The sequence below is a fragment of the Anas platyrhynchos genome, chromosome 12 (genome assembly GCF_047663525.1).
Source record: "Anas platyrhynchos isolate ZD024472 breed Pekin duck chromosome 12, IASCAAS_PekinDuck_T2T, whole genome shotgun sequence".
In the NCBI taxonomy this organism is placed as follows: domain Eukaryota; kingdom Metazoa; phylum Chordata; class Aves; order Anseriformes; family Anatidae; genus Anas; species Anas platyrhynchos.
Window position 1 is genome coordinate 11,435,548 of NC_092598.1, and position 27,848 is coordinate 11,463,395.

General features: G+C 61.5%; 1 protein-coding gene across 6 annotated transcripts; it reads left to right on the forward strand.

The window, feature by feature from the left end:
* Positions 1-1,897: 1,897 nt before the first annotated feature.
* On the forward strand, positions 1,898-27,337 carry NDRG4 (NDRG family member 4). 6 transcript variants are annotated; one of them, XM_038185450.2, is made up of 17 exons: positions 1,898-2,058; positions 12,187-12,278; positions 12,700-12,744; positions 19,871-19,976; positions 20,373-20,493; positions 20,680-20,742; positions 20,921-20,981; positions 21,329-21,415; positions 21,549-21,605; positions 21,949-22,052; positions 22,307-22,363; positions 22,458-22,509; positions 23,071-23,118; positions 23,358-23,393; positions 23,588-23,639; positions 24,111-24,149; positions 24,877-27,337. In XM_038185450.2, exons 2-17 carry the CDS (start codon positions 12,204-12,206, stop codon positions 25,029-25,031), a joined length of 1,158 nt encoding a protein of 385 aa, XP_038041378.1. In that variant the 5' UTR covers positions 1,898-2,058; positions 12,187-12,203; the 3' UTR covers positions 25,032-27,337. The 6 variants fall into 6 exon arrangements, with proteins under 6 accessions (XP_038041378.1, XP_038041379.2, XP_027321460.1 ...); XM_038185451.2 differs by having other exon boundaries at positions 1,902-2,085; XM_027465659.3 differs by lacking the exon at positions 1,898-2,058 and adding an exon at positions 8,098-8,254.
* Positions 27,338-27,848: the final 511 nt, after the last annotated feature.

Genomic DNA, 27,848 nt, shown 5'->3' on the forward strand with positions numbered 1-27,848 from the left:
GCTTTATGTGTGGTTGGTGTTATCCTGCTTCAGAGACACCAGCAGGGCTGAAGTGTGCATTTGGGGTTTTCCCAGGAGCTGCTGGGGGATTTTGGACAAAGGACCATGAGAAGGCCGTGGCCTGGCAGGGCCTGTGTGCACTGCTCGTCAGCTACCAGGAGAGGGGGCGCCGAGCTTAAGGCATTATTTTTATGGGAGTCCTACCAAAACTGCTCCTTTCAGCGAAGGCAGTGAGAACCCTATTGACGTTCTTGGCCTTTCAGACCAAACCAGGTGTCCGAGTGACTTGCTGTTGCCCCTGCAAGGCAAAACCACGTCAGGTGAGGCTCAAACAGAGTTGGGGTTGCACCACCTCGTCCTCTGAGCATGCAACGAGCATGGACAGTGAGGTTGGCACAGGATTGCCACAGAAGGAAGGAGGTGGTGAGAAAGCTGCCAAGAAAGAGCTGCAAACAGAGGAGGAGACGGACGGGCACTTGGCTGTGCCACCTGAGTCAGTTTGAGGTGTGCTGGATGGTACCTGAGGGGCGCAGGGCTCTGTGCGGGCAGGGCAGGGCAGCGTGGTGCCTCCTTGTTCCAAGGGGTCCTGCTGCCCTCCACCAGCGTGTCGGGGTGTGACGGCTGAGTGCTCAGACCCTCGAACCACGAGGATCCTTCCAGGCCGTGCATCGTTGTGTGCTTTGTGGGGGACCCGTGGAGGGGCCTGGAGACGTGTGAGGAGCAGGCAGCAGCTCCAGAGGGACCTCAGGGACTGGAAGAGAGCCCAGAGGGAGCTTGAGAGAAGGATGGGGATGAGAGGGAAGAAGACAGTGAGGACTCTTGGAAGGCTGTTGTGGAAAATTACAAGGGGCAGCACAGCCCCAGAAAGCCAAGGCATTTGTTCTGGTTTTCGAAACACTTCATTAATGTCATTGACAATACCAGCAGGTTCCTGAGATTAGCACGCTGCTATTTTTGAAGAGTTATTTCTAATGGCAGGCTGCCGAGCAGTGCCACCGGCCTTCGCAATCTTTCTATCTGGCCTGGCAGGACACGCTGTGGTCTTTCGCCTCTCGTTAGCCTCTGTGAAACCGAACAGCCCCAGCTCCTCACGGAGCACCCCGCGGCTGGAGGAAACGAGCTTCCTGCAGGATTTCTTGCCCCATGCCAAGGCAGAAACCACTTGAAAATCACTTTTTTTTCTAGATAAGACTCAGGATGAGCAGGGTTCGGGGTGCAAGGAGCATGTCCCAGCCACAGATGCCTTTTGCAGGGTGCAGTGCACACTGCCTGGCCTCGCTGTCTGGCCAGGCTGGGTCTTGCTGCGTTAATTGCAAGCCCAGGTTCATGCTGGTGGAGGAGATGACAAACGTGGCTGTCTCAGGGCACCTTCCTGGGCTCCAGCAGCACATCCTGCATTTGCAGAGAAGCAGCTGGCGTTCCTTGGGGGGAGGTAAAGATCCTCTGCTCAGCGTTGGCTCAGCCCCCTTGGAAAAACAGGCCCCGTGTGCCCCAGGTCCAACCCCTTTAATACCGGTGTTCTCTCCCAAGTGTGTTTTTAATGATTGGTGTTGTGATAGCAGATTTAGGTCCCTCCAGGGCTCTGGGGTGCTCCCCAGGTAAAGCAGAAGCATGGGGAGGAATACAAAAATAGCTTTCAAACGCTCACCAACAGGAGGTTTACCCTGGACAAACAAGGCAAAATTGTCCCTGACTTCAGGACAAAAAAAATTGCCGAATGCTAAAGATGCAGCGTGGCTTTTTTGTTTTGTTTTTTCCTTAGGCATTAGAGCAAAATGAGACTGAGGAAACAACCACACAACAGCACAGTCCCGTGGCTGGGGGGCTTGGCAGCGACGCGTGTGGGAACAGATAGCAAAGCAGATACAGAAATAAAGGCACCATCAAAACAGCCCTCAGAGGTTTGTCTTCCAGCCCACAGCCAGGCTGCACAGGCTTTGCTCCTCTGGGGGGGAGGACACTAATGGTGCTCCGGACAAAAGGGCAGCCTGTGCCTCCACAGAGCTCCTGGAGCAGGCTGCTCAGATAAGCTGCGGAGGACGAAGCAGAAGGCAGGAGGTGAGATGTGCCCGAAACACGGATCAGGTGGGACCACAGCCCTGAGGAGCGCTGCCGTGAGCCGGGGTTTGTGGGTGGCTGCTCCTCTCGCTGTGGGACCTTTCTCTGCGGGGTGGGCGTGTTTTGGAAGCAGGCTTCTGTCACGGCTGGGGTTTGAGATGAGTTTCTTGCTTTTGCCCCGCTTACAAGACCGGCAGTTTGGGTTTTTAACTGGCAGCCAGGGGTGGGTGGGAGCTGGCAGGTCCTGCTGCCAGGACACAGGCATCTTCTTCCCCGAGTGTTTTTCATGCTTGCAGGGGACTGAACACCCCCTTTTTCCCTCTGGGGGCAGCTCTGCAGCTGGAGTCAGGGAATGGAGGGCTCAGGGGAGCTGCGAACAGGCCCCAGCTGCCATGAACAGGGTGCCTGTGTAATCGTGGGGGCTTCCAGAGGAGAATCCCTGCCCGCTTGTGCTGCTGGAGGTTGGGGAGCAGTGGTGGTGGAGTGGGGTGGAGCAGAGCCAGCCTCAACTTGCATTTTCCTGGGCAAGGCTGTCCCGTGGTGCTGCCCCTCTGACCCACCTGAGGCTGGGACGGGACAGGGGTGGCTGCCACCCACCGGACCCCTCACCCTGCCTCAGCCCTGGCCCTCTGGCCTCCCCCTGCCTCCGCCTTGAAAACCCACAAGCCGATTAAGCCCGGTGTGTTAATTGGCTGCGACAGCTCATTTTGTTGTCTTGCGTTTGGTTATTGACTGGGTGCGTGTGACCAGATTCACAGCGAAGGTCAGTGCCAGGCTGGGCTGGAGCCTCCCTCCCCCAGGAGGGTGCAGGGGACGGGTGAGAAGTAGGTTAGAAGGGGCACTGGGCCCTCACTGCTGACCACAACCCGTCCCAGGGCATGTCCCACATATTGAAAGCCCCAAACTGGGAGGATGCACAAGCAGGGTGACCGTCCCCAAACCCCAGTGGGTGATTTCATCTCAGTTTGGTTGCTTTCTTCTCTAAAGATCAGGATTAAAATTAGCAGGGGCAGGGAGGGAGATGTGCATGGTCGTGTTGCAAGGTGATGGTGCCAAAATTAACCTGCTGCCCCAGGACAGCCCATGGTGGTGCCTTTGGCCGGCCCTCTGCCTCCCTCTTCAGCATCTGCTGGGTCCGTGGCCCAGATGCCGCACGACAAGACAGTGCATTAGTGAGGAACGGGATGAAATCGTTAGGACCAATGGATCCCCCAGAGCGAGAGGTATCGACCAGCCGCAGGTCAAGGGGAAGGTCGAGGGCAGAGAGGCAGGCTGCAGGCACGGGGAGCTGAGTTGTTGGCTGCTCCTCTGAAGGAGCAGGGGCTGTGAGGGCTGCTCGAACCCCTCCAGGCACCTTGTGCTGCCAGAGCAAGGACTGACCGGGCCGGCAGCTGCTCTCGTGCTGCTCTGCCCCACCGCATCCCTCTCCTTGCCTCGAGACCCCAGCAGGGAGCCAACGCCTGCCAAACCCCAGGTGTGTTCCCTGCCCCAGAGCAACCAGCAGAGAGGCACTGCTTGGCTCCTGTGTCCGAGAGAGCCCCCGCTGCCTTCGCTCTGCCTCTCGCCTGTCAGCTTGTTGGGCAATCACCCTCGGAACAGCTCTGCTCTGCTCTGCTGACAGGTATTTATCTGGAGCCTGCCTTGGCTCCGAGCAGGGGCTGTCACACAGGCAGCACACGGGGCTGGCACCGCTGCTGCCCCTCATGTGCAGGGAGGAGGGACGGAGGGGGAGGCAGAGCCTGGCTCCGAGCCCGAGGGTCTAGGGCCTGGGAAATGGCTCTTCCCGATGAGGTAGCTGTTTTCTCTCTGCATTTTGAGGAACCTCTGGCCCAAAGCAATGTGCTTGCCGTGCTGAGCCACTTGGTGCCCAGGTTGCTTTGGGAGGCTTTCCCTGCTTCCCCCTGGTGCAGCCCCAGCTGTGACGGGGTGTTGCACCCCCCATGCTGCATGCAAAGCCCAGGCGAGATGGGTGAGTCCTGAGCTTTCCCTGTGTTTTAAACAAGGAGTTCCTTGAGGTGGTTTGAGGCCTTGGACACGCGACTCTTTTTCCCCAGGGACCCTGCATCCTTGCCCAGCTGCAAGGCAATGAGTGCTGGAGCAATGCAGGATCCCACAGCTGCTGCGGGGCTGGCCGGTGACTGGGGACTCTGCCTCTCACCGTCTGCTCCCCAGGAGTGTGTGTAACACACCCCAGCTCACCAAACCCACACACTGCAGGGCCTAGCATTTATGAAAGCACACTCACTGTGGACACGCTGAACTTCAGGGCCAGGTCCCTCCCTGCACAGATCAGCCTTGCTTTGCCATACACTGCGTGCTTGGCCACCCAAAGCTGCTGGTGGAACCAGGCATCAGGTCTAGAGCTGTGCCTGTGTGGGTGCAAGGCTCAGAAACAAGCTGACAGCAAGGTCCTGGGGGCTGCTGCCCTCCTGGCTTCACCCCAGGGACATCACTCCTGGGTGCAGCTGACCCATGGGGATTCTCCTCGGCGGGTTGCCAGGTTTCTTGTTTTTCTGGCTTTTGATCCAAATCCTCCCGTTTTGCTGAAGAAGGGCTGCGAGGGCAGGAAGGGGCGGAGGGGACCCTGCTCTGAATGGAAAGAGAAACCTGAACGGGGCCCATCCCTGTCAGAGGGAGGCAGGAGGACATCTCACCGGGGCCCTTGGGCTGGGGCAGAGCTCGCAGGCAGGATGGAAAATTACTGCTGGCCACAGGCTGTGAGGCCAGGAGGCGGCCGGGGGGCTGGAGGGCTGCCAGCGCTGGCACATGCTTCGTGCTGAGGCTGGGGAGAAGACAGGGCACTACAAATCCCCATCCTGGGCTCACGGGCTGCGCTGCAGGGCTCTCCAAGGGCTCCCACAATTTGGGGGTCCGAGGCAGGGTTTGAGAGGGTTTCTTGTGATGTGCCCGAGACCCACGCGCTCCACTGTCCTTCTGCTTCTCGTTATTTCGGAGCCAGTGAGTTGTGGGCATCTCACTGCCCCACAGATGGCCCTGCCCCAGCTGGGCAGGATGGAGCCCATCACCTGCTGGTGTTCCAGCACTGCTGCTTCAATCCTCAGCCAGCCTGGGGGCCCCTCGGTGTGGCCACGGCTGCCGAAGGGCTGCCAGCCACAGCACGTGGCCCCGCACCCACAGAGCTGCTCGTGCTGTGGATTTAAGGGTGGCAATAAAAAGCATCACACTCACGCACAACCCGGGCTAAATTTAGCTCTGAGGCCCCTGCACATCGTCACCGGACTGCGTGTGCCTCGGGGCCGTACCCGGTCTCCGTTAAACCTCCCGACACGCATCGAACGCGCCGATCCTCCCCTAAATGCTGTGTGCAGACATCGTGCCTGCCTCGGGCTGCCTCTCTCCTGCCCCAAATCAGCCCGGCTGCAGGGCAGGGCCCAGTGCTTCACCCTTCCCTGGTCCTGGCCTAGGAGCAACAGGGTCACGTTGGAGCCTTTCTTTTAACAAAAAGCCTCTTTTTTCCTGAAATCTGTCCAGGCTCCTTCCACAGATGGTCCCAGTGCTTCATGCTCTGCCACCTCCCTGCTCTTCTCCCTTCTCGGGTCAGGGGTTCAGGCCCCTCTCCGCTTGCAGGTGTGACCGATGAGGCAGCAGCTGCTGGGGATTTGGGCAGGACAGGCAGCCTCCAGCTGGGCTCATCCAAGGCAGCGACCCTCAGGGAGGGAGGTGGCACTGCTGGGAGCAGCAGCACTGGGGAACACCTGAGCTTTCCCTGGCATTTTGCTTTGGTGCCGGCAGCCTGGTAGCACGCGCATCTCAGCTCCCCTTTCCCCATCCACCACAGAGCACCAGAAAGCCCTCAGGTGGGTGTTTCCAGCTTGCAGCAATGCAGGATACAGGTGTAAAACCCATCCTCACTGCTGCACATAACCCTGGGCTGGAAGGGAGAACTGCAAGCCCCGGGGGTGCGGTGGGGTTAGCCCCATCCTAGGGTAAATGCTGTGAGCATAAATGCTATGAGCAGCTCGGGCTGGGGACAGAAAGGGGCTGCTGCTCCTGCATCCACGAGGAAAGTCCTTGCTCCCCGTGCTCCTGCTGGCGTTGGCAGAGACGTGGAAAATTCCTCAGCTCTGCCGGTGGAGGAGTTGATCCATACACAGCAGAAGGAGGGGGCTGCAAAATGATGCCAGCCAGGGTGCGTCCTTGGGAAGTGCACCAGCGAGCTGGGGCAGGGCACAGGATCACTGCAGGGAGTGCTCAGGGTTCGTTTTGTCTCTGTGGACCCACCTGCTTCAGGGGGCTGAGGGCTGGGGCAAGGTCCTGCTGGCCAGCCTGTGGCTGGTGTGGCACCACAGGACCACGGCACAGCCCAGCTGGGACAGCTGTGACCTCCCTGGTGCCACCTCTGCAGCCAGACCTTGTTTTGCCTGCCTGGTGTCACATGGCTGAGCTAAAAGCAGGTGGAAAGCCATGTGGAAAATGCCACATTGACTGGCATTACAAACGCCATGGGAAGTAATGTGGAAAAATCCATGCTGTAAAGCTTCCTCGCTTCCCGTTAAGCACGCAATTCAGGGTGCAGGCGGTTTCTGAACCCCTGCATGGGGTTATACACCGCTGCCTCCACTTCGATGCACAGAGAGCTTGTGCTCTTTCCAGACCTGATTAATTGTGCAATTATTCCAGCCACGTGGCCCTGCTCCTTTGGCAGGGCAGCCATCTAAAACCTGTTATTTGATAAAGTCGGGCTGCTCAAAGAGATGATAAATTCCTGGTGTGAAAACCATTTATTCCTGTAGAAATCCCTGGCGGTTGGAGGAGAACGTTTAAAGTTGTGGTGTCAAAAGGACCTGAAACCAACCCCAGCTCATCCCTGCCCAGTTCGGAGGAAAACTCGTGGCTGCTGGGAGGGAGAATAAAAGGCAGCCCTGAAGGCGTGGAAGAGCTGATGCTCAGACAAGGATTAGCTGGCTCCTAGCTTGCACGGTCACCACGCTGCCTGACATCCCCTGCGTTTCCTCCCATCAGAGTGAGAAGGTGAACACAGCCTGGGATGCAGAGCTGCTGGTGACTCAAAAGGAGAGGCTGAAATCAGCTGAGAGCTGGTTGCTGTCCAAAAAGCCCAGGACAAGCTGTTAGAACAGACGTACCAGGGATGGGAATGGCTGTGTGTCCCAGCAGCACGGCTCTCTGCAGCCCCTGGGCAGACGTCTGTGGGACGAGCCGTGCTCCTGACCCAGCCATGCAGGAGGAGGGCCTGTGCGTGGCCACTGGCCCCCACGGCTGGCCAGGGAGAGATGAGGCTGATGCTGGGGTGCCTGATTCCATCTGGGTGCTGGGAGTAGCCTGTGGGTACCTCCTGCAGCCCAGAGTTTATGTTTAGGAGCAAACTTGGATCACGGAAGGAGGGTGGCATTAGAAAGGCTCTGGTCGAACCCCTGGCACCTTGGGAGTCCCTGGCTCCTCCAGAAGCCTGGACTCGTGCCCTGCTGTGGGGGTGCCATTTCACAGCTCCCCCTCACCCCAGGAACTGCTGGGCCCCTTGGCTGTGGCTGTCAGGGCTCAGGGACTGTTCCCCAGCCGTGCCCATCATTGTCCCGAGCTCCTGGGGATCCCCAGCTCTTTTGTCACCCCTTGGTCTTGTTCCCAGGCCTTCATGTCCACAGTCCCAGGGCCTCCCCAGACCTTTTGGCCATCGTGGCTCTATTCTGGGTATCTCTGCCCTTCAGACCCCTCCTTGTCCAGGGATCCTCCCCAGCCCCCTTGACCACCACCATCCTGGGGACCTCCGGACTGCTCCACCTTTATGGGGACTCCGAGCCCCCTAGGGCATGGCCCCATACCCGGGGGGTCTCCCCAGGGACCCCCTGCACATCCTCCCCACCCCAGAGCCGCTCGGCACCCGCAGCCACCCCGGCCCCAGCTCCCCGCAGGCCGCTGTGCGCTGCCCCCCACCCCCGCAGCTCTCCATCTCCCCTTTCGCTCCCCCCGTTCCCAGCCCGGACCCATTGTCCACCCGTTCCCAGCCCCGTTCCCGGCCCCATCCCCATCCCCGTCCCCTCCTCTCCGGCCCTGCTAAGGGGAGGAACCGGCCGGCCGGGGCCGTGCCCAGCCGCGCCCCTGCGCCGCCCCGTGCGCTCCGGCTCCGCCACCGGCACCGGCACCGGCTCCGCTCGCTCCCCACGCCGGGGCCGCCGGCCCGGCATGAAGGTGCTCCGGCACAAGATCGAGCTGCTGACAGGTACGGCCCGGCTCGGCCCGGGGGCTGCCGCATCCCCCGCTCCGGGGCCGGGCTCCGCGCTGCGCCCCCGGGGGGCTCCGGTGGCCGCGGGGCGCTGGGGGCCGGCTGGGGAGGCCGGAGGGGCGAGGAGGGGGGAATGGGGCCGTGAGGAGACGGGGCGGGGGGCTGAGGGGCTTCCAGCACCCGCCTGGCAGCCGGGCCCCCTCCCCAAGGGGGGCTGCTGGAGGGGCCGCGCACACGAGCGACGTTTTTGGGGTGCGGGAGGCGGCTCCTGGGCGAGGCGTGAGGTACCGGGGGATACAGAGGGGGGCACGGGGGGCCTGGAAGAAGAGCCCCCAGCCTCGCCACCGCGGCCCCCAGCCTGGGGGGCGCAGCCCCGGCTCCCCAGGGCCGGCAGATGGGGGTCTGCGGGGTCCTGGCAGCCACCGGGCGCGAGTGCGGGTGGCGGGGCTGCGGGGCCGTGCCCCGGGGGATGCGGAGGGCCGAGGGGTTCATCCTGCATCGGGGGGGGGACGGGAGGTGGTGGGGGTCTCCTCAGCGCTGCTGCTCAGCGGGCGATGCCGGGGAACCGCTTCCCTGCCTGCAGTCCCCTTCCTCCCTCTCCCTGCCTCGCTGGAGGTGGCTTTTGCTTCAGTGCCTGGCACCCCTCAGCCCATGGGTACCGTGCCGGCATCGCCGGGGTGCTGCAGCCACCCCGGGCAGGACGCAGGGCTGCGATGGGGAAGCTCTCGTGGGGCCAGTGCATCATCCAAGGGTCCCCTGCCTTCTGGCTGCATGCCGCCCGGTGTCAGCCCCTTCCCGCAGCCTCGTCGCGGTGATAAGAATAATGATAACGGGCATGCGTTTCCTTGCCATAAGCTGGTTCTCCTCCAATAAGCAGCCATGGGGCTGCGGATCCCCGGGGAAGGTAAGCCAGCCTGGCTGTTTCCATCTGCAGCCACACAGGAGGTGCCAGGGCAGAGCCCGTGGGGCTGTCTGCAAGAGCCCAGCCAGAGCTGGGTGCTGCTGGGCACGGCATTGCCCTACACCTGCCTTCTCTGTGCCTCACCCTTCCCCTTCCCACTGTGAGCCATTCCCATTCCCTGCAGGACAAAGTTTTTCTTCCTTTCCTGCTACTCAGTTTGGGCTCATCCCTGGGAGATGCAGGGGCAGGGCTGGGAGTTTGTGAGAGCTCGAGCTGGTGTGCTACAAGAGCCTGGGAGGTGTGGTTGCTGGCTCTGGGCACGTCTGGCCCACTGCTAAAAGGAATTGCTTACACTGCTGCTCTGTGACAGCCTAGGGGCATTAGGGAGCACATGTTGCAGCACTGTCCTCAGAGGAGCGCCAGCTCGCTGAGGTCCTTGTTTGGGTGTGCAAGTGAAATAATAATGTGCTTGGTTTGGGACTGGTTTGGGATTAGGGAAGGAGACAGGTCCCAGCTGGGCCCAAGGCAGAGCAAGAGCACCTGGGGCAGCATGCTGGGGATGGGTGCTGCTGGGGAGCATCGGGATGAGCTGAAGGGAAAAGGGTTTGCGGCCAGCCGTGTTGGCATCTCCCAGGCCATCTCCATGTGGCGTTGCCAGCCCCGGTACCCCAGCACGTGGCGGGGGTGTTTGTGCCCCACAGTTTCACTGCAGAGCACCCCATCCACCGCAGCACTGGGCCGACCCCTGCAGCCTCTCCACTGGGCTCACTGGGGCTGGCAGCGGGGCAGCTGAGGGCCTGTGGCTGATCTCACACCCTTGGCTTCATCACCAGCCCTCTGCAATGATGGTGACGCTGTTCGCTGCCCCGCTTCTGCGCTTGGGGAGCAGGGGCGAGGGTGGCTGTGGGCTGGCAGCAGCAGCCAGGCCCCCACGGAAGCCAGCAGCGTGGCCGTGATCCTTCAGGCGGGCTGCTGCACCCATGGGATGCCCTGTCACAGGACAGAGATCCCCTTCGGGGCTGGCATTTACATCCCTGCTCTGCTCCCAGGCCCGGCACCACTCTCGGTGGCTGTCCCTTCCGCGCTGGGGCTGCTGGTTGGTGCCCCTCATGGGCTGGGTTCCCCCCGCCACACAGGCAAGATCACGGGGCCTTTCCTCATTGCTCGGCCACCCTCCCTCCGATATCAGCTGCAGGCTTTAATTAACGAAGGCACTAACCATACGCTAAGTGCTGGCCCTGCGCACCCCAGGGCTGTGGCTGTGCGGTGTGGTGGGGCACTCAGCGTGTGACACGCCACTCTCTTCCGGACCCAGCTGCTGGTGAGGCTGATTTTTCCCCAACTTTTCAACCTTCCCTTCCTGAGATCGGGCGTCGGGCTGCTAGGCTGGAGCCAGCACAGGCTCCACGTCCTCTTGGCCGTGCTGGCGGGCTGCAGGAGCAGGCTGGCTCTGACACGAAGCTGCATCGCCAGCAGCAGCCTGGCCTTGAGCAATGCGCCTGGACCTGCGGCTCCAAGGGGCTGTCGGCAGCCCCCTGTCCCCACTGCGGATGCCCCAGCATGGTGGGACCCTTGCTGCTGGCCATGGGCACGAGGACTCCCAGCACTTGGAGCCGTGGCTATTCCAGGAGGCTCCGTGCTGGTGTTTCTCCCTCAAAACTCTTCTGGCTTGTTGGATGGCTCCAAAAGGGCAAGGCAAGGCGCGGTTTCTGCAGAGAGCAGCCAGGTGGCAGAGCTTGCTTGCTTTTCAACTGAAAACCCGATCGGATTAGGAAAAAAAAAAAAAAAACAAACGGTTTTGGAGGGGAGCTCACAACCAGCTCCCATTTTCCGGGCAGCTGGGGCAGGGGTGAACGCGCCTTGTGATGCTCTCGCCCTGCATTTCTGCATCGCCAGCCTTGGCTGCCCCAGGCTGGGAGGTGGGCAAAGCGTGGGGGAGGCCTGGCTGAGGCTGTGGAGGGAGCAGGAGCTGTGTCTGCTCGGTGCTGGCATAGCCCCATGCTCTCCCCAGTACCCATGGGGAGCTGGATGCTTGGAGCAGGAGCTCCTCTGGAGGTTTGGCGTCTGGAAAGAGGTAGCGGGAGCGGGGCCGGGGGGAAAGCTGTGAGGGTAAACGCTGAGTGGGCTGCGTCTGACTGAGCAGGGACACTGTCCTCGCTCTGGGACCTGCTGGTTGCCCACCCTGCGTGTGCACAGGGCATTTGGGGTTGTCCTCACCCCTGCTCTCCCGTGTGTCTGTCATCTTCCACGTGCAGCCAGCTATGTGAGCATCCCCTCGCTCCACTTTGCTTTCTGAGCTGGGCTCAGTTCTGGGGGCATTTTGGAGATGCCAGTGCCGGGGCGTGCAAACTCCTAGTGCCCTGGTCAGCAGGGCAGTCCCACGCCTCTGCTGAGCAAGGGCTCTGCAGTGAAGTCTGTTCCTGCAAGCCCTGGGGCTGAGCTGCCAGCTGGCCAGGACCTGCTCTGCAGGCGAGCAGGCTGTGGGGGTAAATCGTTGCAATAAAAGCTTCAGGCAGGCTCCCTGCTCCCTGCTGGGGCCATGCCAGAGCAGCCCTCTGCCTCCCAGCATGGCTGAGAAACCTCGCCCCTCGGTCTGGCTGTGCAGGGAGATCCCCCTCAGTCCTACCCTTCTCCGTCTGTGCCCTAAAACTAGCCAAAACATGGACTTTTCTTACTCTGGTTGAAGCTGGAGTGTGAATCGGCTCAGGGCTTGCAGGGGTGACCAGCACGGACAGCCCAAGCTGCTCTCCCAGTTTGCCTGAGGCAGACCTGGAGCCAAGTCTGTTCTTAACTGGGAGAACTGGACAGGAGCGGGAGCTGAGCTCCACCAGCCGCTGCCAGCCCTCTGCCCGACTCCCAGCCCCCAGCAGGGGGACGAGGCAGCACACCAGGACCCTGGTGGACAGGGGGACTGAAGCTGATTTGGCTCTCTGGGAACCCTCTCCATGGGCAGAAAGGCTCAGAGAGACCTAGAAGGCAGCGGAGGCAGGACCCTGCAGGGCACTGACATCTCCCTCCCCCCGGGCAGGGCTGCTGCTGCAGGAGATGACCATGGCAGGGCTGCACGAGCTGCGCTTTACGGAGGAGAAGCCACTGCTGCGGGGCCAGGACACCGAGCTGGTGAGTTGGGAGGCAGCTCTGGCTCTGGCCTCATGCATGGGGTGCTGGGAGGGGGGCGTTGTGGGGTGGTAATGCCGGGCGTGTGTTGGCACTGGGGTTTGTGGGGTGTGTGCAGTTATGCTGGCCGTGGGTGCGGGTTTGCACGGATATTGGGTGTGTGTGTGTGTGAAGGGGCACGGCTTTTGTCTTGGTGTGATGACTTGGGGAGATTTTGCACACACAGCACCACAGCGCTGGGGTAGCTAAGTGTGGCTGCACACATTTGGGTGTGTGCCCACGCAGCCACTTTGCACGCGGGGGTGACCCCACAGCCCTGTGCACCACCCAGGGTCCTTGTGGTGCCGGGGGGCTTTGTGTGCCAGCTGGGCAGAGGGGCAGCAGGGCAGCGCCTCGGTCCCTAACAGCTGCCTTTCTCCCCCAGGAGAACTCAGAAGTCTTCCTCTCTGCCGTGGACACAGACTGGAAGGTAGGACCGGCTGCGGGGAGGGGACAGGAGGTGCCTCATGCCCCTGGGCTTGGGGACCCACAGGCCAGCGTGGTGGGTCAGTGCGGGGCACTGAGCGGGCCCTGGGGATGGGTGGTGTTGGCTGCCCCGGCCCCAGCTTGCAGGTGGTGGCCGCTTGGTGTCCGTGCATGGGGCTGTGTGCCACGGCCTCTGTAGGGAGGGGACACGGTCACAGCTTTGCAGTCTGCCCAGCAGAGCCCCTGGGGATGCTGGCTGCTGCCCTCAGCGCTGGCACTCAGATGTGTCTGGTGGGCACTTGGCAACACTCCGGGGACAAAAGCTTTTTGAAAGAAGCAAAACCGAGCTGCTTCTCCAGCCCCTCTGCCATTGCCATGGCAATGGTTCCCTGGGCGATGCCAGCTCCCCAGTTACACGAGGGTGGCTGAAAGTCTCTTTCTCTTTCGGAGCACCAGGGCATTGCCTGCCCTTCATCCTGCCCACCTCTCCTGGGGACCAGGGCCCCTCCACTCGCCCAGCCCACGAGCTGCTGCAGCCAGCCCTCGTCCCAGCAGCAGTCACACTGGGCAGTGCTGCACCAACTGGGGCTGCCGGGCAGAGGGAGGCTGGTAGCCGTGAGTCCCTGGTGGTGGTCGCTCTCTGCAGAGCCAAGCATCCAGCAGAGAGCTTTGCAATCAGCCTGCCACTGCCGTCTTGACCCTGGCACTGTGGGAGCAGAGCCAAGGTGCTGGGCTGCCCTGCCTCTGTTTTCCCTGTTGGAAAAGGGGACACCTGCTGTCATGGGGCAGGTGGCTGTCCTCTCTCAGCTCCCTGTGAGCAGCAGGGCACAGCTGGGCAGAGAGTAAAGAGCTTCACTGGGGTGCTGGGATATGCTGGTGTGATTCACAGAGAAGGTGGCAACGTACTGGTGTCACCACAGCAAGGATGAGGCGTGAGAAGGAGGTGGTGGTGCCAGGGGCAGGGTGAATGGCACAGCCCTGCACCCTTGTTACACTGAAAAGTTAACTGGGAAAGGATAAAGGGGGCTTCTCCCAAGCCAGCTGGGCCCTGCGCCGTCTTGGTTCCTCTCCAAGAGCCCGTGAGGGATGAGCTTCCCAGGCTGTGCTGGGACAGCTCTTGCTTTCCCCCAGCCTGGTGTTTTTCAGGCTGGGCCCCTGCAAAGGTTGGGGCAGACAGAGGCTGCCCTTCTTTGGGGAGATCTTACTCCATTTTCTAGTCTCATCCCCTTGGGGTTATTCATTCCAGCCCCCAGCTTAGGTCTTTGCTGTCCCTATTCTCCACCCCAGAGCCAGTTGCTGTTGCAATGTTGAGATGCTCTCATCTGGCTCGGGGGCTTTGCCAGCACCGTGGCCAAAAAGTTTGGTGGAGAAGGGCAGCACAGGTGGCTGCTGATGATGTCTGGCCCTGTGCAGGCAGTCCCCAGACGTACCCATGGCAGGGCAGCCATCACCCACCCCTGAAATCCCCAGGAGTAGGCATCCCTGGGCCTGCCAGTCTCTGTATTGGCTTCACCATGGTTCCAGGGTTATTTTTGCAGTGCTGTGGGCTGGCTGGGTGCACGTTGCTGTGCAATCTGCTCTGCTTGCTCTTCATGGCTGCAACTGCTTGTGCTCTCCTGCAGCAGGATTTTCCCTTTCCCCAGCCCACTCTCCTGAGGCACAACCAGTGGTGCTGGTGGGCTGCCCCTCTGGAGCTGGCTGTACTCTAACACGGGGCAGCTGCGGGGCTGTTCTCACAGAAGCCACCCCTCATTGCCACCAAATCCTTGTCACATAAACCCAATACAGGGATGCTTCCTGAGCCCCATCAGGAGTGGTGCCATGACCACTTTCCTGGGGAGCCTTTTCTGGTGCCTGGCCACACTCAGTGAAGACCCTTTTCCTTGAATTGGACCTGACCCTGCCCTGTCCCAGCTCCATGCCGTCCCCTCGGGTCCTGTCGCTGTCCCCAGAGAGCAGAGCTCAGCGCCTGCCCCTCCGCTCCCTGTGAGGGAGCTGCAGGCCGCCATGAGGCCTCCCCTCAGCCTGCTCTGCCCTGGGCTGAACAAACCAAGGCACCTCAGCCGCTCCTACATCATTGTCCTCTGCACCCTTCACCATCTTCGTTGTGCTTCTTTGGGCACATACATTTTAATATCCTTCTTATATTTTGGTGCCCAAACCTGCACACAGCCCTCAAGGTGAGGCCACACCAGAGCAGAGCAGGACAATCCCTTCCCTCAGCAGCCAGCAGTGCTGTGCCTGAGGCACCCCAGGACATGACTGACCCTTTGGGCAGCCAGGGCACACTGCTTCAGCTGGCTGTCGGCCAGAACCCCCAGATCCATTTCCATGGCTGCTCTCCAGCCTCTCATCCTCCAGCCTGTACATACAGCCAGGCTTGCCCCGTCCCAGGTGCAGAATCTGGCACTTGCTCATTAAATTTGGTGTGGCTGGTGATTTCCCAGCCCTCTAGCCTGTCAAGATCTCTCGGCAAGCCCTCTGTGCCCTGAGGCAGTCACCACCTCCCAGCTGACTGGGACCTCTCTGTATTCCCAAGACCATTGCAGAGTAGTTGAGAGGAGTCTCCCATCAGCCAGCTTTTTGAGTACCCTGTGATGAATCCCATGAGGCTGGTAGACTTATGTGCGTTCAGCTGGCAAAATGGCACACAGACCTGTGAATGGCTTTGTTCCTGTGGTGGAATTCACTCAGCACCTGGGCTTCCCGCTCTCACGTGGTCCTTCATGAGCAGAGGGGTCATCTCTGTGGGGTTTGTGTCAGAGAACCTGCAGGACAAAACACTGCAGGGGAAAGTTTCCTTGCTAGCCTGGTTTGTTGTCCCTCCTCTCTCCTTTGGGTGGAGGAAAGAGATGTTCCCAGGGTAAAGTGGCTCGGATCTGTTGTTCCACATCAGAGACTCAACGGGAGCAAGCGTCACCAGTGGGTGATGCTGTGGATACACAGGGAAGCCTGGGCTTCTGTTGCTGGACCAGACTCGTGGGCAGATGGGTTTGTCCTCTTGTGATGCCTCTTGGAATCGTGGCAGAAACAAAGTGCACACGCACACGGAGGGACACACGCATGTGTGTGCATGTGCTGCATGCATTGGCCCAGGGATGGCGTCCTTCCCATCACAGCTGCTGGGTTGTTGTTCCTCCTGGTTTATTTACCTGCCATCAGTGATGTCCAGGTTCAGGCTAAATTGAGTCCTGTGTTCCCACTGTGTGCCAGCATCCTGCACCAGGCAAGGCTGGAGGGATTTGGGTCTATGCTAGCATGTCCCATGACACGCTCCATGTCCACATAAATGCACTGCATGCACCTTTCATTGCATATGTGCATATCCCTGCCTTGAGTGCAGGCCTTATGTTCCCAGGTAAGGTAATGGGGCAGCATTCATCTGTGTTCTCGCACAGGCATGAGGTTCTGCATGTATGCAGCTCATTGTGCATCCGTGGGCACACGTGCTGGCCTGTAACCTCGCGTGGGTTCAGCGTCAGTCACTGCATTTACTTGTCCAAAGGTTGCATGCACAGACACATGGGACACGGACTTACAGTTTTGCCTGGTCCCTGCGTGTCCGTGCTTGCGTGTTCCTGTGCATGTGTGTGCACGGTGACGTGCATACATGGAAGCACCACGGGCAGTGCCTGTGGGGGTGTGTGCACTGCTGCAGGGCTCTGGGCGGCTGCAGACTGGAGCATGACTCTGCGTGTTTGCGCGTGGCACAGAGCCATGTGTGCATGCATGCCTGGGTGTAGGTGTGGGGTGCTGGGCTCTGCCCTGATAATGCTGTGTGCTCTGGGGGGGTGTCAGCACAGCCCCTTCTGGGCGCCTGTACCTGGCTCAGGCTGCCAAAGGAGGGAAGATGGAGCGGGTACCGCGCGGCGCCAGGCGTTTTTCTTCATAAACAAGGGTATTTGGGGCCAATTGGAGCATGAATAATTCCCGTGGCAGCCAATGGCCGAGAGCCGGCTGCATCGCAGCACTCGCCTGCAATGGAGGCCAAACCTGCTGGGGCTGCGCCTTGCGCCGAGGGGGAAGGGAGAGGGAGGGCTTAGCGCAGGGCTGGGGCTCCGCTATAAATCGAGGCGAGGGGCTGAGCTAGCACAGAGCTCTGCTTCGCCCCAGCCTGCTGCAGCACCGTGCCCTGCGCCAGGACCCTGTGCACGGTCTGCCCTGCCTGCACATCCTTGCCTGCCCGGCTCCTCGCCATGCCCGAGTGCTGGGATGGGGTAGGTACCGCTGTCCCCGTGCTACCCTCCCTTCTGAGCGGGTTTTGCCCCAGTTTCTCTCCCAGTGGCTGAGGCTGGGTGACTGCACCAAGCGGAGCTTGCTGCGCATCAGGCAGATGTTGGTGTGGGGGCAGCTGCCGCCAGGGAGCCCTTCCTCCCTTCCTTCCCCCAGCTACAGCACTGCTGCATCCCCGATGTGACGCAGGTTTTGGGGCTGCATTGTCCTTGAGCATGTCCTCCCCAGGCCCGGTGGCGATGGTGCACCAGGCCGTGCTGAGCCAGCGCAGTGCCTGCAGCTGTGGGCTGCACGGGGCTGGCTGTGGGCACCCAGGGCACAGCGGGGACAGGGGAGACAGGAGGACTATAGAGAGGTGACCTCCAGATGTTTTGGATGTCTGGGATGTTTTCCAGCCTCTGCAGTGATTGCAACACCTGGTGGCAAAGGGCTGGTGTGGAGGGGTGGCACTGCAGTACAGAGGAGGGGTGAGCAGGTGGGAGCACTGCAGTGGGCGAGGGAGAGCCTTGCAGTTCCCCAGCCCCATACAGGAATGGGCTCTCCCAGGCACCTATGGGTGCTGTGGCCCAGGGTTGTCTGTGCCCCCCTTCATCCTGGCTTCATCCCCTCCTCCCTAGCCTCTCCCCTGAGCGAGTGTGCCTGCAGCAGAGGGCAGGGCTGTGGTACCCAGCGATGCTGCAGAGGCTGTGCTACAGTCAGGGATGTTCCTGGGCTCACGGGTGGGGGTCACAGCGCTAGGGAAGGAGCTGCCACCGTATTTTGGTGTCACAGACTGAGCTGTAAGGGAACCACAGCCGTGTGGGTGGGAGGGAGGAAGCCCTGTGCTCAGGATCAGACCACAAGGACACCTCCCACGCGGTCACCTTGGACCAAGCCTTTCCTCTGCCTTGACCTCCCTGTCTGTTGCCTGCTCATCACCTGCAGAGGTGGGTGGGGAGAGAAGCAAAGCCCAGCTCGACCCTGGGGAGCAGAGGGATGGCTGTGGCTGGCGGGTGGGGTGGGGGCACTCCTGGGAAGCTGAGCATCATCTCCGAGGAGCCCTTGAGCTGCCCTCGAGCGCCGTGTGCCCGCGGGTATGGCTGCCCTTGGCGAGGGGAGGCACTGCAGGGAGGAGAAACCCGTCCTCAGGCTGCTCCTCCCGCCTGCCAGAGGCCCGTGTCCTTCAGAGTCCTTGGTGGTGCGTCGTGGCCTGTGGGAGCACCCACGTGGGGGTGGAGGGCCCCGCTCTCCTCGCATCTTCCCATCTGCAGGGCTTGCCGGTGCCTGCAGTGAGGACCGCTCCGCATCAGGCACCGTGCCAGCACCCCCTGCCTGGCCCCACTCGGGACGTGATGCTCCCGAGCCTGCTGCATCCCAGCTTTGAGGTCGCTGCCACCGGGCTGGCTGGCAGGCATGGGCATCAGGAGGGGACCCCCGGTCCTTTGGGACCAGCAGCCAGGCTCACGGCCTCAGTTTCCCTTGGGATGCTGGCTATGAAGGTGAGGCTGGAGCCTCAGGGCCTGCAGCCCGCCAGGGACTGAGCATCAGGATGCAGCTAGAGCAGCGTGACCTTGCAGGCCAGGGACAGCAGCACCGGTACACGCTGAGACAGTGCCGTGACGCTGAGCTCCTCCCTGCTTCCTCCTCCTCCTCAGCAGGGCTGGATGGGGGTCGGAGGATGGACAGGTAGGAGCTGGCTCAGTGACAGCCCCCACTCCCACCCCTGTCCCCTGGAAGGCCGGAAACTGAGGCACGGGGCAGTCCTGGTCCCTGTATGGGGCACAGCCGTTTCAGACCGATGGGATCTGAGGTTATTTTCGCTGTCATTTGCGGCTCAGGATGCGTCATTTCCTCGGGCGGTGTGTGAGGTCTGCCCTCAGCCTGTTTGCGCCACGCACGATGAATCCAGGCCAGCTGGGCCGTGCTGCTCTCTCTCATCCTGTTGCCAAAACCCTCCTGGTCTCAGGTCCTCTAAGACCTCCTGTCCCACCCTGTGAGCCCATCCCATCCCAAACCTCTATCCCTGGATACCATCCTGTGCTCCCACACCATGATACACCTCTCAAACCCTAAATCTTCCATCCTAAATTCCCATCCCAGGCATTCCGTTTTTACTCCATGATCCCACACCACCCCAAACCTCCCTTCCCATCCTGCGATCCCTCTGTCCCATCTCAACCCTCCTGTGCCATCCCTGATGCCCCAACTTTCTCAGATCCCCTTTCTGGGGCATGGCAGCACCTTTGCCAGCCTCTGGCTCCTGGGCAGTGTCCCGTGCCTCAGTTTCCCTGTTGGAAGAGGTTTGTATGGCTTGCACGGACTGTTCACAGCCACTGCCACATCAAGGGATCCCAACCTATCTACGTGGGTGAAATCTGCTTATGACCACACTGAAGGCAAGGGTGTAGCTGGCACATGGGTCCCATGGGAAGCCACAAAGAGGTGTTTGAGTCTGCAGAGTGACCATCCAAGGGCTGCTACTAAATATGCAGATGCCATTAAATGGATATAGTTGCATCCAGCCTGGGAAAATCCCACCCCGGGGCGAGTCGGTGGAGGCTGGGAGTGTTCACAGGGGCTTGCTTGCTCTGCCCTCTGCTGCCAGCCAGGACATGAGGCTGCCTGGAGCTTGGGGCTTTCCTGAGGCAGCTGCTCCCCTGCCTCCTGTGCACCCAGGGGCCTGTCCTGTGCCAGGTCCCAGCCCGGGGGCTCTCAGCCCTGCTTGCTGCGGGCATGGGGCTGCAGGGCCACATTGGAGGCATCGCTTCTCAGCCTTTTGACTAAGATCAAGCACAGTGTGTAGTGTATGGGGCTGTGTGTAGTGTACGGGGCTGTGTGTAGTGTAGGCAGGGATGGTGGGACAGGAGGAGGTGTCTGGGGCAAGGACCAGAGTCACCCCATCTCTCCTCGTCCCCCAGGAACACGACATCGAGACACCCTACGGGCTGCTGCACGTGGTCATTCGGGGCTCACCCAAGGGGAACCGCCCGGCCATCCTGACATACCACGATGTGGGCCTCAACCGTGAGTGCTGGCCTCCAGGAGGGTGGGGAGCAGGGCAGGGTGGGGGCAAACCGGCGGCTGGGACATCAGCCAAAGGCCCTGGCTTGGTGTCAAGGTGCCGAGGGCTCCCTCATGATGCGGAGGGTTTCTGTGGCATCCAGGAGAGCTGGGAGGCAAGTCCCAAACTTCTCATCCTCCTGCGCCCGTCCCTCCCCACGTCTCCCATCCCCATAAGGGTCACAATCCTTGCTAACAGTGGCCACGGTCTCTGTGGAAGGGTACGGAAGGGCTTTGGTGGCACATCAGCTCCGGGATTAGGGGCAGTGGGACAGCAGCGACCCCTCTCCATGCTCCCCTGGCCCACCAGGCCCTCGTGCCGGGGTGCTTGGTCTCTGATCGCTGCCTGCCCTTTGACAGACAAGCTCTGCTTCAACACCTTCTTCAACTACGAGGACATGCAGGAGATCACAAAACACTTTGTGGTGTGCCACGTGGATGCGCCAGGACAACAGGCAGGAGCCTCGCAGTTCCCACAGGGGTAGGTGCCAGCCCTGGGGACATCCTGATGGGATGTCACCTCCCTGCCCACCGGGATGTCACTGCCCGGGCCATCAGCTGCCTGTGGGCCCCTTGAAGCCGTGTCAAAGCCCGGGGCTGGTGGGTGAGCAGGCAGGTGGTGTTTACCTGCCCCACATCCACCTCCCCGTGCCTCCCTGTGCTGCAGGTACCAGTACCCGTCCATGGACCAGCTGGCTGCCATGTTACCCAGCGTGGTGCAGCATTTCGGGTGAGTCAGCTCTCCTCCGAGGGGCTGGGAAGGACCTGGGGCTGGGACTGGGGCTGGGGGTCTTACCTGGCACCCTGCATGGCCTTTTGTGCCCCATCCTGGTTGGAGGCAGAGGGGTGCCCCGGGGGAGGTGTCCTGGAGCCCACCGTTTCCCCATCCGCGCCTCTCTGCTTTCCAGGTTCAAGTATGTGATCGGGATCGGCGTTGGGGCAGGAGCCTACGTGCTGGCCAAGTTTGCGGTGAGCCTGGGGCCGGGATGGAGTCACCTGTGCCTCCTGCCAGCCTGGGGCCTGGGGCAGAGGAGGAGCTGACGGCCCGGGCACGCCGTGCCGCTGCTAAGGCTCCTGGAGAGAGGGGCAGGCCAGGATGGCCGTGCTGTGGTCAAGGGGCTGGGCAGTCCCGTGCCTGCTGCAGCTGAGCCGGGTCTCCCGTCCCACCATGTCAGCCCCCTTTGCCCTGTGCCGCCCCTGATCCCAGGGCTCCTGGGGATGTCCCTGGCCTGGCTGCGGTGCCCACGCGATGGGCAGTGATGCTGGTGGGCGCATTGCTCCTTCCTGCTGAGCATCACCTCTCTTGCTTGGTGCAGCTCATCTTCCCTGACCTGGTTGAAGGGCTGGTCCTCATGAACATCGACCCCAACGGCAAAGGCTGGATTGACTGGGCAGCTGCCAAGGTGGGCACAGCCCCAAACCCCTCCAAGCCCTGGCGGCTCCTTGGGGCTCGGGGTCCCCATCCTGTGCCACCCTACGGGGCCAGGGCAGGAGCCAGCCACGGTGGGACAACAACTCCTCGTGTTCCCTCCACAGCTCTCGGGCCTCACCAGCACGCTGCCGGACACAGTCCTGTCACACCTCTTCAGCCAGGTAAGGGCTGCCCACCCTGCCCTGTCCCCCACTGTGCCCCCTGCCCAGCATCCTGGCCACGTGGCTGTGCCCTGCCCCCTGTGCTGGGTGCTGTGGTGCCACCAGACCTGACCCAGACCCGGGGATGAGGTTGGAGAAGTCCTGCTCGCATGCCTCCTGCTTGATCCAGGGCTCAGCCCCAGCTGATGCCATGTGTGACCTGTGTCCTGCCCAGGCACGCTGCCCACAGCATCCTCTTGCTCTGCTCCGTCAGCGGGCAAGGCACGGGCAGGCCTGGGAGAGCAGAAGGGCTCCACAGCACCTAGCAGCCTCTGCCCTGATTTTCTGTCCCCTGTTGGCACAGGAGGAGCTGGTGAACAACACAGAGCTGGTGCAGAGTTACCGGCAGCAGATCGGCAGTGTGGTCAACCAGTTCAACCTCCAGCTATTCCTCAACATGTACAACAGGTGAGTGGCCGCCTTTGCCATGCTGATGAACTGCAGCAGCGGTGTGCATGTGGAGGGAGTTGCTGCTCCACTGAGTGCTGCATCCCATGGTGTGGGCTCTGCTCAGGGCTCGGGGGTGCAGCAGGGATCGCAGGGTGCTGGGACGCTGGGGCTGAGAGACGCTTTCCCAGAGCGGTGCCCCAGCTCTGTGCTATGATGTCCATGGCAGTGCCTGCCTAAGGACTCACACTGGCTCTCTCCTTCTTCTCTGCCAGCCGCAGGGACCTGGACATCAACCGGCCTGGGACTGTGCCCAACGCCAAGACTCTGCGGTAAGAGTCGCTCTGGCACAGCGCGGGGGATGCAGGGTGGCAGAGCCCAGCACCAGCCCTGACCATGCCCTTTGCCCTTTCCTCTCACTTCCAGCTGCCCCGTGATGCTGGTGGTGGGGGACAACGCGCCTGCTGAAGAAGGGGTGGTGAGTGAGGGCGTGGGGCTGTGGTGCCTGCAGGGTGGCGAAGGGATGGTTCCCCTGTGTGGGCACGCTCCTGTGCACTGCTCAGACCTGGAAACTGCCACGTGCAGGAGCACTCCGTGCACCCAAAATGCTGCTTGCACACGTGTGTGCTTGCACGTGCCCGCATGGTCAACATTTGCACAATCAGCTGCAGGTACTGTGCAGGTGGCCATGCTTGTACACGTGTGTAACTGTGTGTGCACCCCCCTCCAGCACATCTACGTGTGTGTATGTGCTTGTAGACACGTGGGCACACACGGGTGCCTCACGAGACACCCCTCCCTCTCCAGCCCCTCACTTGAGGTGGGGATGGTCCATCCTGCCCAGACACTGTGGAAGTGGAAGGTCCCTTACGTCCCACAGCAGGTGGTGGTGGTGTCAGGGGGCTCAGAGCTCACCCAGCACCCTGCCTGCTGTGGGATGTGCTGGTCGCAGTGTCAGGGATCAGTTGTGATATCCATGGGCAACTTCTGCCAGGCTCAGGGCACCCCAGGGTGCTCATACCGTCCCTCTCACCCGCAGGTGGACTGTAACTCCAAGCTGGATCCCACCAACACCACCTTCCTGAAGGTAAGCGGGTGGCAGAGGGGCAGCAGGGTGGCTCCCGCTGCATGTGCAGTGCCCTGTCACCTTGAGCCCCAGCACTGCAGGGTGTCCCCGTCTCCCTGTCACAGGTTTGTCCTGGCTGTGGGGCTGGGGTGAGTGGGGAGAGCGGGGTGGCCTTGGCAGCAGCATCCTGCCAGTGGTGGATAGAGGACAGGGTGGGGGTAAGAGGCATCCCCAAACTAACCAGCGCCTTCTCTCTGCAGATGGCAGACTCTGGTGGGCTGCCCCAGGTCACACAGGTGAGCCTCCCCAGTTTCCTCAGTCAGCTGCGTGTACTGGGCCCTGAGGCACGGACTGGTGCTGTCCCTGGCTAGCAGGGAACGGGCTGACGTGGGCACAGGAGTCCTGCGTGGGGGATAGAGGAGGTGGCTTGGGCCTGGGTGGGGATCTCAGCCCTGCTGCTGCCTCAGCTCCTCCTGCTCTCTCCCCGCAGCCCGGCAAGCTGACTGAAGCCTTCAAGTACTTCCTGCAAGGCATGGGCTACAGTGAGTGCCAGGGCTGGGCACAGGGCTGGCCTGGGCGTGTGCGTGCACATGCGTGTGCGTGTGTGTGCAGCCCCTGCCGCAGAAGAGCCTGGCACCCGCGTGTGCCCTGCTGGAGGGCTGCGTGTGCATCGGTAGCGTTACACGTGTGGCTGCACAAGGTGCCCGTGCGTGTGCTTGGGGTGTGGAGCACGCAGGCTCTGCGTGTGCCAGGGCTGTGTGTGTGTGTGTAGGTGTGTGAGCAGGGTCTCTATGGGTGTGTACCTACATGTGTGTGTGTGGATGTGTGAGCAGGGGCTGTGTTTGCACATGGGTGTGGAGAGTTCCCGTGTGTGTGTGTGCAGGTCCATGTGCACACCTACAGGTCTGTGTGCACACATTTGTGGGGCCAGGCGGGGACTCCTGGCCCCACGGAGCCACCGGCATGGCTGACGTTCTTTCTCTGCCCTCCCTGCCCCTGTCCTGCCCCGCCAGTCGCCCACCTGAAGGATCGGAGGCTGAGTGGAGGCACAGGTACCGCTCAGTGCTGCTCGGCCCGTGCCCACCACTGCATGGTGCCCTCCTGGCCCTGAGCCCCCCGTGGCAGGACACTCCTGCTGGCCGGCGTCCCCAAAGCTGCCCGGGCACCTTTGGGAGCAGTCTGGGTACAGAGCTGGCCCTTCCCAGCCAGGCATCTTCTGTCTCGCTCTGCTTTGCTCGAGATGATGGGCTGTCCCCACGCTCTGCCTCACACCCTGAGCCGGGGCTGAGAGCTGAGAACTGGCATTCAGAGAAGTATCCCCATGCAGGCACGGTCTCAGCAGCATGCCCACCGTGCCCTCTTCCAGCTGGACAGGAGCTGTGCCACCCTGCCTGGAGGAGGGCCTCACCTCCCCCAGCCACCCTGGGCAGCCAGGAGAGCTCCCATCCCCACTTACACCCTCCCTGGAGCATTGAGGCCTCTCGGGGCTTCCTCTGGCCTCCTTCCCGGTGGCCACCCGCCCAGGAGCTTTACCAGCTGTGCCTGGTGTGCAGCCTGCCCCAGGGCTCCCCATCCTGCCCCCCGTCCTGTCGTCAGCCTGGAGCTTCTCCTGTTGTAGCACTGCATGCCGCGAGCTTGCGCCGGGGGCCGTTTGCATTGGGGAGCGGGACCTGCGTCCCCACCAGCGGCTTTGCTTGCGTGAGGTAATGTCAGCTCTGTTTCCTTCTGGACCTCGGAGCGAGCCGAGCACCCAGGCCCTCTCTCTCTGTGCCCGTGCAGTGCCATCCGCCAGCATGACCCGCCTGGCACGCTCCCGCACAGCCTCCCTCACCAGCGCCAGCTCGGTGGATGGCGCCCGCCCACGTGCCTGTACCCACTCGGAGAGCACCGAGGCCATGGGGCAGATCAACCACACCATGGAGGTATCGTGCTGAGGCCCACGGCCGCCGCCGCCGTTTCCTCCAGAGCCATCTCCCATCCGTCAGCATCCCGCCAGCACTCACCCGCCCCGCAGACGACCTCTGCCAGGGCCCTCACTCCCTTGGGGTGGATTCATCTTCTTTGCTGTTGGCCTCCCCCCACATCGCTGGGCACCAGAGAAGGAGAGGGGCTTCGCCTTGTCACCTCCAAGCTCTGGGTCCTGGCTTCGCCCAGCAGTCCCACGTGGCTCTGCCTCAGTCCTCACCCTCCCCAGCACTGGCTTGGCCCTGGCTTGGGAGGGAGGGTGGTGGAGGATGTGGCCGGGACGGGTGAGCAGGGTCGGGGTGGTGGGATGGGGGCAGGATGGTGGGATGGAACAGGACAGCCATACGTGGGCAGAACGGTGGGACATGGAGAGCACCCTGGAGGTAGGTTGGTGTGCCAAGGTGATCCGATGGCTGGCCAGGCTGGAAGGAGGCCAGGGGCTGGGAACGGCACTGGCTCTGCCTGCAGCATGCCTGGGCGCTTGATGGGGGGGTGGGTTTGTCAGGTGCCTGCAGGGATATCACTGCCCTTCCTGGAGCAGTGGCTCCCATTTGTTTCCCTGCTGCTATTCCTTGGGGACCACATGGGATTCCCTGGCACAGACAAGCCCTGGCGCAAGGTGGCCGTCATGAGAAATCACACACCACACCGTACCCTCCCCCTGGCCACACATCCTGAGGGCTGCCCCAGAGCAGGGGGAGAGGCCCTGTCTTGCTCTGCTCCAGGAGCCATTGGGGCAGAAGGGGGGTCACGGGCATCCCTTCCCCAGTCCTGCTGTTGTTACAAGAATGTCGATCACTGCCTGTCACCAAAATCGCACCCAGGGGCAGGTAGTCCCTGCACCTTGGCTTGCCCATTCCCTGCCACTCTGGCAGTCTCACTTCAGCTTGGGCTGAGGCCACCAGGGCTCGGAGGCTGCTGTGTCTGGGGACATTGTGAGGCAAAAGATCCCGGAATCCCTCCTCCAGTTTCACCGCAGCCCACAGGTGTCCCTGCAGCAGAGCCATTAGCAATAAGATGAGACACCCCTCGCCCCAGGAAGCCCCCAGCACCCTCTGCCCTGCAGGGTGCCCCAGCCTCAGCATGCGGCGTGACCCATGGGACATGAGGAGCATCCCCGTGTCTGGCTTTGTCCACAGGGGTGCACAGAGCAGGCCAGTCCATCCCACACGCCCCCATAGCCACTACAGTTCCTCCCACACTCTACCTGTGCACTGAGCAGGCCATCTCTCAAGGGCTTGGCTCCCCACGAGCTGCAGGGCCCCATCCAGCCACCGGCTGCGGGTGGATTTGACCTTGCTCTCGGCACGGAGAGCCCCGTCATCGTGTAACCCTGCCCTCGGCTGCTGCCCCCAGCCCATCCCGGGCAGCAGAGCCCAGCTCTTCTTGTACGCAGGGTGAGGGAGCTCCCCATTCTGGCAAGAGGGGTTTGGGACTGTTTGGGTAGCCCCTGTGCAGGGTGGCAGCAGAAACCCATTGAGGATCCACCAGGGGCCATCACCTGGGCGAGCAGCACCCCAGTGGGTGCAGGGACAGCAGCGTTGGGCTGTGCAGCCCCATGGGGAGCAGGTCCCACGCAGCACCCTTGAAGCAGTCCCCCTGCAGGCCCTGGCCCCACACCTTGTTCCCCCTCCATCAAGGGCCTCCAGGGCTCCCAGCCGGTGTTCAGGGGCTCCTGGCCCTGAGGCCTGAACCCTGGTCAGCACCCCTATAACGAACGGCCACCCTGAACGTGGCCAGTGTCCCCATTTTCCCCCCATTTGTTCTGCCGTGTGCTTCCTTCTCGGTGTGACTCTGAAAGCTAAGTAGATCCTTTTTACTGTAGATACCGCTGTGATCACCTGTTTTCTCAGCGTGTCCTTCCAGATGATATATATATAAATGCCTATACATATTATATATATGGGGTTATCCGGTCCCGGACCTTTTGGGTTTGTTCTCCACGTTTTCTCGTACAAGCGGTGCCGTGTGGTTCCCTTTGAGGTGGTCTGGTCATGCTTGCCTTTGGTTTCCCACCTGGGTTTTGTTGGTTGGTTCAGTTTTCCCTGTGGTTCGTTCCTTTGAGTTTTGTTGGTTTTCCTCTTCTCCTGGTCACAGCAGAATTTAATGGATTTCCCCCTTTCTCTGTCTGAGCGCAACCTGGTTTTGTCACAGTGGTGTCGAGGCCACAGTACTCACACAAGATGGCAATATGTAAACCAGATTTAACTAACCTGTCACTGTAGAGAGGATTTACTGTATCAAAATAATAATAATAAAGACAGCAAGAACCTGCTGTGCTCTTGTCATATGCTGGCCTAACAGCAGGGGGAAACATGTCCAAGCTCTTCCCAACCCGGCCTGTGGAGATGGGGTGTGCAAGGAGGACAAGACGACCACCATGGCCACCGACCTGCACCCAGGTGGTCCACCACTGTGGTAGGGGCACGTTTGGGCTGGGGGCTGCACAACTGGGCTAGGGGAGCCAGGGAGCACACGGAGGGGAACTGAGGACTCCAGGGTGCACGTGGAGGGGAGCAGTGGGGTGTTTTGGCATCAGGGCAACGGTAGGCCCCATATTTTTGGGGTGGATGGAGACTAAAAGTCACCAGCTGTGTCCCAATGAAACTGGATCCAAGGAGTGCCCACTGGGGAGGGGAAGACCCGTGGCTGCGTGAGTCTGGAGATGGGTCACCGGGGGTCCACAGGACAGCCATCCTCCCTGTCCTGCTCCAGGCCCCATCAAGATCTGAACATCCCAGGCCTCCCCCTGCCCACGTGCATGACCCTCTCCGGGGGAAGGATCC